Source organism: Anomaloglossus baeobatrachus, chromosome 2 (assembly GCF_048569485.1).
Source record: "Anomaloglossus baeobatrachus isolate aAnoBae1 chromosome 2, aAnoBae1.hap1, whole genome shotgun sequence".
In the NCBI taxonomy this organism is placed as follows: Eukaryota; Metazoa; Chordata; class Amphibia; order Anura; family Aromobatidae; genus Anomaloglossus; species Anomaloglossus baeobatrachus.
The window spans coordinates 284,937,846-284,947,771 of record NC_134354.1 but is presented as its reverse complement, the minus strand read 5'-3'; the positions used below and the strand labels follow the sequence as shown (position 1 = coordinate 284,947,771).

The following is a 9,926-nucleotide window of genomic DNA, read 5'->3' as shown; positions in this document are numbered from 1 at the left end:
TTGTGTTGATTATTTTGTTGGCCCATGAATGAAGTTCCCCAATGATGTGATAGCTGTGCCAGGGAATAGCAACACTATTGTAGACAAAAATGTCTGTATTATTTTGATTTGCGTAAGACTTAGAAGTTTACATCAACTGATTGGAGTTCTGAGTTATTCTTCTGATGCATATAATTTGGAGGAAGAAACGTCCTGTCAGACTAGTCGTGCCTCCTTAGAATTAGAGACACTGCACAATTAATCTACATTCTTTAACCACTGCAGTGTTAGTAATCACATAAAACATGTATTCAGATGAAATAAATCTGCATCTATTCTACTTATAGTATCTGTTGAGAACAGTCAGGAGACCTGACAGGCTTCCTTTAATATTGGTCACTGACCTTACAGCACGGCTCGTTGTAAGAATCACAGAGACGAGCTATGAAGAACAGACTTGCGCTGGATTTATTTGTGAAGAATGTTGTCTGAATTGAGAATTTTGCTTCATTTATCGTCCAGTTATTTAACAGTTGAACCCTAGGATCATACGCCAATCTGATAATAGAAAAATATTAAGTGGTAAACAATTGAGCAAAATCCCCTTTTTATCACATGCTTTTGTCCTTTCCTATCATCACAAGATTTTTAGCGATTGGTCAGAGGTGTTGCAGAAACTGTCCCTCACATTCTGACTTTACTTTTGGATGAATTTTTGACTTTCATAGGTAATGAAATAATGAACATCTTGGGTGTCTAAGTTGCTATATACACTACTCACAAAAACGTGGGGATATTTGGCTTTCGGGTGCAATTTATGTAAAACGTAAAAAGTTCATGTTACATTATATTTTATCATGAAAGTATGACAATTAAGTAAAATCATGCAGTGGTGATTTCCTCATCTCAAACAATTTATTGAAACAAAAGCCAACAACAGGGGTGGGTATGCCCCTCAAAAAATGTCAATGTCTCAATAACTTGTCATGTGGCCATGAACATCAATTACAGCTTGACAACGACGTCACCTGCTGTTCACATGTAAAGTTATTGTCTGCAGAGGCATGGTTTTCTAAGGAATTCAGGACTGGAGAAAGTGCAGGCCACTCCATTTGAGGCAGTCTTCAGCATTCATTACCTAATGATGCAACCTTGATAAGCTGGAGCATTGTGGTCCATGAAGGTGATATTAGGTCTGTGTTGTTCATGCAGAGGCACAATGACTGCATTAATGATGTTATTCAAGTAGCAGGGACTTGTCCCAGTAATATTCAAAAAGTGTAGGGCAGTTCTATATTGACTAGACATACCTGCCGACACTAACACAGCCACCACCAAAGGCTCATCTGGTGACAACAGTGGCTGATACACAACACTTTCCTTGATGTCTCCAGCATCATTGGCTGCCATCATTTCTGCTCAGTGTGAATTGACTTTCATCAGTAAACAACACTGAGGCCCACTAATTCCTCATCCAGCAACACAATGATGCATGTCGGGGTATGAGATGGTATACATGGAGCTTGTGAGCTCATGTTCACACTGGCCATTAGACAAAGAGAAACCAAGGGAAAAATTGTGAAAACAATTTTTCCCTTGGTTTCTCTTTGTCTAATGGCCAGTGTGAACATGAGCTCACAAGCTCCATGTATACCATCTCATACTCCGGCTCATTTTTTTGTTTTTATGTAGTTTTTTTGTATTCAGTACAAATGGGGTGTGGCCCTCCCTCTTGGTGAGCTGGACATTTCATTCTGTGAATCCCCCTGACTGTGTGTGTCCTGTTGGGACCCGGTCGCTCTCAGCCCTTAGCCACATTGAGGCCTATTTTAGACCCATGGTAAGGTTTTAATATTAGAGAGTGTAGGTACTATCCCAACTGGGTACACCTTGGCGTTGGTGGGATAGCTTTATGCTTTTTTTGATCAAAAACAGTGTTTACTAAGTACCCTATGTTTATATGCACTATGCTTTTATTTAGTTACAGCAGGGTATGTTTTCACAATTTTTCCCTTGGTTTCACAATGATGCCTGTACCTGATAGTGTGGTCAGGAACCCTTGCAGGTCATCTAGCCTGCAGACCACGCTGATATAAATGGTTTTGAATGGTCTAACGTGACACTTGGGTACCTCTCCACTTCCTTAAATGTGCCTGGAATTGTGTGGCATTCATCATCTGGTTCTGAAAGGCATTGTTACAATGAAGCGGTCATCAGTGTAGGATCTGGCCAAAGGATGTTCACTTTATGGCTTTCTGTGACTCTTGCAGTATCTCTGTATCTCTGTTGCAAACTGCTGATGACACTCTGACACTCTAAACTTAGTGGCCACTTCTGTCTGACAAATCCTGCCTGAAACCTCATAATAGCGAGGTACTGTTTATAAATTGTTAGGTGTCTTCTTGTTCTCATGATGTCAAAATGTGAACCGCATGATGAGAAGGACTGGTTAAATAACAATTCTAACTGAGCGGTGAAATTTATTGGGAGATTCATGGATCAAGCACCTATTGCGAATTTTCCCATTAACCTCCTTGGTAGATAACAGCAACTTTTGCAAAAAGTACTGAAACATTGAGCAGTTGGACATGTGCATTCAAATGTTTAGAAAAGATCACATTGAGTTCAGCTGAAGAGGCTAGAGTGCATTTTAGGATCATCCAGAAATGTTACCCTAAAGCCAAATGTCCCTAACATTTTGTGAGTAGTCTAGCCAGATATAAAACCTGAATTTAAATAAAGGACACATGAATGACTGCTTTGAAAATGCATATTTTTACTGATATTTTTATTCTGATATTTTGCTGGAAGGTAGCCTCCTTTCTCGGTTGATGAAGTATAGAGTATAGAGCAAATATGTATGTTTCTTCACCTGTGGAACTGATGTGGGAGAGATGATGGAACTTGTGGTAGTTTCTAAGTGCTATTTTAGCGGCTTCCTAACAGTACTTTTAGTGTAATTAAACATCGATGCACATAGCCTCTTCAGAGAAGAAGAGAATTTGAACTCTAGCGCCACTAATTTGATGAAGAAATTCTAAAAGTCAATGCAGGCCCTTTAATTAGCCTTGGATAAAATAGGATAAAAAGCCAAACTAGAGACTGCATTTGCAGGCACATATTTTGGAGTGTATGCCTTTCCTCAGTGCAAAGCCTCTCACATACCCAAATCAGATCTGCTACTTTGAACTGAGGAAGAGCAAATGTGGCGCCCCAGGACCTGGTCGCCACAACAGCATTGCCCTTCCAAAGGGTTAATGCTGAGCCTGGAGGTAATTGGGAGATCTATTGGCCAGTAAGTGTAACACCCAACGCAGTTCTCCCTCCGGCCAGCAGGGGGAGCTCTGAACCTGGAACTTCAGGGAGGATTCCTTAAGTCTGGCTGGAGGGAGGAAGTAGTGGTTGGTCTGTAGACAGGAGTGAAAGAGGACAGACGCAGAGTAGTGCTGCCTTGTAGAACTGGGGCCTAGAGCTGGAATAGCTTGGCCCAGTGAAGCAAGAGGGGCAGAGAGGCACAGAAGAGACTCGGACATCGGAGTCTGTGGTTGCCAGGGCATAAAATCCATCCCTGGTAGCTGAATCCGGAGGGCAGGAGAGCTGCAAGCCCCCTGGCCCAGAAGTAATCTGAAGGTACAGCTGCATTCCAAGGGCCCGGTGTGGACTCCAGCAGAGAAGCACCAGAGAGGGCCTGCGCAGTCTACCACACAGAAAAAGGGACGAACCACCAGTCCCAGCAGCAAGAGGGCAATTGCGAACCCAAAGTGCAGTGTCCTAAAACAGCAAAGAAAGATTAGGGAGTAGGCCTCATACTCAACTGGCCAAAGATCACCCCAGGCACTTCCAGGCCGGCCGGACCATCTTTACCATGTGTGACGGTCTCCCTGGACTAAACTTCTGCCGAGTAAAAGAGGAGAAGGTAAAGAGACTACCGTTTGTGCCTGTTTCTTTCATTGCCTGTCGGCCCTGCACCGTGTTAGTCACACAACACCATAGACTTCCACAAGCACCAACTGTGTCCCGGGGCACCGCTCCACCTGTGGGGAGCAGTATCACCATTGCTGCCACTTCATCACCCCGGAGGCCTTACACAGCAGCGGCAGCTTAATAGCCGCATACCACAGGTGGCGTCACGAACACAAACTTAAAGTCGTCAGCCACATATTCTACTGACACCCTCCAGGGCCACGGAGCCGGGCCCAGCCACCACTGACTACCACCGGACTAGTCCGGCCCGGCACCGGGTGTCCCATAGCCCTGGGGTGGGCGACTCAACTTTGGCGTCACGAACAGGATTTCGTGCCCGGTCACACCGGGTACTGTGCGCCTGCAGGAATTGTGCTTAAAAGACTGTGTACTGTCTGTAAACCGCCGCCGCCATTAGCCTCGCCGAGCGCAGGAAGAAGGGGGGCGTGCCTGACAAAGAGCGCGAAGGGAGCGCGCCATCAGAGCAGAGCGCTGTTAACCCCGCGCGACCCGGAAGGAAATTTGAAAAGTGAACGGAGCCTGGTAAGGTTCACTAAGGGGGAGGAAGATGTCCGACTCAGAGGGAGAGCAGGTGGCTGCCATAGCCCGAGACGCCGCAGCACCAGCTGAAGCAATCCCAGTCGCCGTCGCCCCAGCCCCCGCTGCAGCGCCGGTAATGCCGATCACAATGCCGTACATCCTGGGAGCAGAATGGCTACCGCAGTACTCCGGGGAGTCCCATACCTTGAGCGACTTCAGGGAAAGCCTGCACAGCTTGTTCCGGGTGTATCCTCTGACTGAGAGCCAGAAGGTGGGCATATTAATGGGACAGCTAGCCGGCGCAGCCCAGCGTGAAGTGAAGTCCTGGCCTGATACAGATAAAGGGACAGTAACCCAGATATTGGCCAAGCTAAAGAGTACTTTTGACACCCGCACCGCAGCAGAGATAAAGATGAGATTCTTTGGGTGCAAGCAACGGGCCACAGACAGCATAAGGGACTATGCCTTAAACTTGCAGGAGGCCCTGAAAGCAGTTAAACAGGTGGACCCAGAGAGTGTACGTGAAGAACACAAACTCCTAACTGAACAGTTCATAGAGGGGCTCCTGTCAGATGCCCACAGGACACAGCTGCGTATCATGGTCCTGCAGAACCCTGCTCTGGACTTTGCAAAGTTTAAGGACCAGGCCATCCGGGTACTGAGAGAATCTACACCGAATGACCCAGTATCCCTCCGGCCTCTTGCTATCACGTACCCCGGGGTGGTGCCTGCAACACGAGCCGCTGCAGGGGCTGAGGCGCAGTCCCTGGATAAGGACCCCACTGCAGAGCTCAGACAGCAGGTCCAGGAGCTGACCAAGACTGTAGCTGCCCTGGCCAAGACCGTGCAGTCTCTACAAGTGACCCCATCGCCTGCAAGACTCGAGTTGGCCTCCAGCCCAGATGACGTCCCCTGGATGCGACAGAGGAGGATTCCGCCGACCCGAGGCAGAGACACAGACCGGTATGATTCAACGGGACAACCGATCTGCCGCCGCTGCAGCCAGGCGGGCCACATTGCACGACGCTGTCCTTTAAATGGGCCGAGCCTGGGGCCAGGAGCCAACCCCCAGGTGTGAGGAAGCCCGGCTCAACCCCCAGCCGCAGCAAGTATGTGGGAGGACGCCCGGTCCTTCCTATTGTGCTGGACGGGATCCCTTTGAATGCCCTCCTGGATACGGGGTCCCAGGTAACAACCATCCCCTACAAACTGTACAAAAGATATTGGGCTGATTCAGACATTGACCATGGCCCAGATGATGATTTAACAATTGTGGCCAGTAATGGTCAGCCCTTACCCCAAATTGGGTACAAAGAAGTAACCATTAAAGTGGGGCGGGTAGAATTGCCATGTCAGGGGATGATAATTGTAGATATAGATCGCAAAGAATCTGAACCACTGCTAACCATTGGTACAAATGTGATAGAAAATTGTATTGCCGAAGTGATAATTTTGTTGCAACAGGCATCTGAAACCGCCAGCTCCGGGCAGCAGCGTGCCCTACAGAGGGAGATCAGAGCCCTGATGAGGAGGCAGCAGGTAGAGCTGGCCGGAGGAGAAATTGGCAGTGTGAGGGTAAGTGACCCCCTCCCCATTGCAATACCCCCAAGAAGTGAAATGTTGATATGGTGTCGGGCAGCAATAGGCCTCAAAGGTCAGGATTACCATGCCTTGGTAGAACCGGTGTATTCAGACAGTAGGCCGGGAGTCCTGGTAGCCAGAGGGGTAGCAGACGTCCGCAAGGGGAGAGTGCCCGTCCGTGTCCTGAATTGTGGGGAGGAGGAGGCCAAATTGCCCCGGTACGCCACTGTAGCAAAACTGTACACTGTCAGCAACAATACTATCAAAGCAGTGGAACCCTTGATCCCGTCCGACCAGGCGGAAGACAATGGCTCCAAGGGGCAGCTGGAAGACTGGTGCCAAAAATTACATGTGGGCACCGACTCCACCCCCTCACACCAAAAGCATGGGGTTTACCGGGTGGTACAGGAGTACGAGCGGGTCTTCAGCAAACACCCCCTAGATTTTGGGCAGGTGAAAGGGGTTAAACATCAAATCCCCACGGGTGATCATCATCCCATTAAAGAGAGATACCGCCCTGTGCCCCCCGCACAGTATCAGCGTGCCAAAGAAATGTTGCGGTAAATGAAGGAGGCTGGGGTTATCAGAGATAGTTGTAGCCCCTGGGCAGCTCCCCTAGTGCTCGTAAAGAAAAAAGATGGTACAATGAGAATGTGCGTAGATTACAGGCAAATTAACCGCATTACACATAAAGATGCTTATCCACTGCCCAGAATAGAGGAGTCACTAACAGCCTTAAAGTCAGCTAACTATTTCTCCACCTTGGATCTCACCAGTGGGTATTGGCAGGTTCCCGTGGCAGAGGCGGACAAGGAGAAGACTGCATTCACGACACCAATGGGCCTCTGTGAGTTCAACTGTATGCCATTCGGGCTCTGCAACGCTCCAGGGACATTCCAAAGGCTGATGGAGTGCTGCTTGGGCCACCACAACTTTGAAACCGTGCTGTTGTACCTGGATGACGTCATAGTCTACTCCAAGACTTATGAAGACCACCTGAGGCACTTAGCAGAGGTGTTGGAGTCCTTGTCGAAATATGGCCTGAAGATAAAGCCGTCCAAATGTCACCTCTTGAAGCCAAAGGTACAGTACCTGGGTCATGTGGTCAGCGCGGAAGGTGTGGCACCTGATCCAGAGAAAGTCACCATAATCAAGGACTGGCCAAGACCCACCACGGTAAAGGAGGTGCGGCAGTTCCTTGGGCTGGTGGGCTACTACCGAAGGTTCATTGATGGTTTCACCAAGATAGCAGCGCCCCTTCAAGATCTCCTGGTGGGCCAGCCAAAGCAGGCTAAGAAGCAGAGCCCTCCATTTGAATGGAGCAGCCAACTAGAAACATCCTTTGTCCGGCTGAAAGGGGCTCTCACGGGAGAAGAGATTCTGGCCTACCCTGACTACAGCCAGCCGTTTGTACTGTATACAGACGCCAGCAACGTGGGATTGGGAGCAGTTCTGTCCCAGGTGCAGGGAGGTAGAGAGAGGGTGATAGCGTACGCTAGTAGGAAGCTACGGCCCACAGAAAGGAATCCAGAAAACTACAGTTCCTTCAAGCTGGAGTTCCTCGCTATTGTTTGGGCAGTGACTGAACGCTTCAAGCACTATCTGGCATCGGCTAAGTTCACCATCTTCACGGACAACAATCCGTTGACACACCTGGCAACAGCCAAGTTAGGTGCGTTGGAACAGCGATGGATGGCCCGGCTGTCTAACTTTGACTTTACCATCAAGTATCGGGCTGGCAAGAAGAATAGCAATGCTGATGCGCTGTCCAGAATGCCTCACTTACCCGAGTCTGGAGAAGACCTGGATGAACTCGAAGAGATAGAGTTACCGGCTTTCCATCACCAAGGTGTGTCCCAGTGTGAGCATGCTGTAGGAGTGAAGCGGTCGAGCCAGCACGAAGTCTCGGTCAACCCATTACTCCACCATAATTGGGAAGAGACGCAGAACGGTGACCCGGCCGTGCAATTGGTCAAAGAAAAGCTAGCACAAGCTGAGACTCATCTTGGCCCAGATGCTCCAGAAGAAGCCCAGCAGTTGTGGAAGGAGAGGGGACAGCTGTTCACTTATCAAGGCAAGCTCTGTAAGAGATATGTCAACTGGCGAACGAATGAACTCGTCTGGCAGATAGTGGTTCCGCAGAGGGATGCTCCAATGGTCCTAGCAGCTTATCATGATAATGCAGGACACTTCGGGTGGAAGAAGTTGGAGACCCTACTCCGTGATCGGTTCTACTGGGTGCACATGAGAAAGACAGTCGAGAAGTGGTGCCGAGACTGTGGTCCGTGTAACCTGAGGCGGAAAGATGATGCTAGCCAGAGGTCTCCCCTACAGCCAATTGTCACGAAGCAGCCCCTGGAGTTGGTGGCTCTGGACCACGTGAAGTTAACACCAAGCCGGTCAGGTTATGTGTACGCCCTCACCATTGTGGACCATTACTCTCGTTTCCTGGTAGTAGTGCCCGTGAAGGACCAGACAGCCAGAACAGCAGCGAGAGCATTTCAGGCCTACTTTTGTCGACCTCACGGTTACCTTGAAAGGGTACTGACTGATCAGGGTCCTGCATTCGAGGCAGAAGTGTTCCAAGAGTTCTGTAACCTGTACGGTTGTAAGAAAATCAGAACCACACCATACCACCCCCAAACCAATGGATTGTGCGAGAAGATGAACCATGTGGTTATTGACATGCTCAAGACTCTACCTCTGGAAGAAAGAAACCAATGGCCAGAAAAGTTACCAGATCTGGTAGACTTGAACAACCATATCCCGGTAAATTCGACCAACTGCAGCCCTGCTTACCTGATGCGGGCCAGACCTGGCAAGTTACCTGTAGACTTTGAGATGGGGACTGTGTCACCTGAGGTGGTTCAGGAAATGGAAGATTGGGATACAGAGCGGCAGCAGCGGTACCGTAAGGTCCAGGAATGCGTAGAGAGGGCCCTGTCTCAAGCAAGAACGAGACAAGAGCAGCATTACAATCAAACAGCCCCAGCAACTCCCTTAGCACCTGGAGAACAAGTCCTCAAGAAGAAGCGGAGGACGCATAAATTGGATGATCAGTGGGAAAACGAGCCCTACACCATTATCCCCTCCAACTTTGACAAAAGTAAGGTATGCCTCATAAGCAAGGATGAAGGCAAGACCTATCAAGCAGTCTCTCGAGACCGCCTGAAAGCGTGCCCTGAACGGTGCAGAATCCAAAGAGAAATGGAAGAAGTACAAGGAAGTCCCCAAAGTCAAGAGAAAGAGGGGGAGATGATCCAAACAATCCTTGGAAAATTCCCCAAAACTTGGACCCGAATAAACAATGCCATAGTGGTACAAGTTTTGACGTTTCCGCAGTTGGTCGAGCCAGAAACAGAAGAGATTCCGGATCCACCTAAAGAACCGTCCGCTCCAACACGAGATGACACGCCAGCAGTGGAACAGGAGGATCAACCCCCTGTCAGTGGTGAACCTGTCATACCCTTGGCGACTCTTAGACCACATAGGCAATCATCACGCTTACCTATCGGGGTTAGGCCTACCTGTAGTGCTGAGGTAGAAGACACACCAAGTAGTCAGGGGCAAACACCAGAGCTACGCAGGTCTCAACGCAGCACTCGGGGACAACCCCCTCCAAGGTATAGAGAGTCAACTGTATAAGGGAAAAAGAAAGAGTACTTATTAGAATGTAAATAGTTATGCGAAATGTCTGTAATGTTGTGTACTTGTGTACAAAATGTTTTTCTTTGATTGCGAAAATGGACAATTGGGCCACTGGACTATGGGTGGTCAACACCTAAATTGTTCATAGTTAGCACCAGTGTGCTCAAACCCCTGAAGAAAAACCCGTCCGGCGTGCATAGAGTGGGGTCATCAAT

General features: G+C 48.9%; 1 protein-coding gene across 1 annotated transcript in view; it reads right to left on the bottom strand.

The window, feature by feature from the left end:
- Nucleotides 1-365: 365 nt before the first annotated feature.
- LOC142289702 (uromodulin-like) overlaps nucleotides 366-9,926 on the bottom strand; it is a 65,060-nt gene continuing 55,499 nt past the window's right edge. The window contains exon 8 of the mRNA XM_075333628.1: nucleotides 366-537. Within this exon, the coding sequence (XP_075189743.1) occupies nucleotides 366-537 (172 nt within the window). The remainder of the gene's footprint in view (nucleotides 538-9,926) is intronic.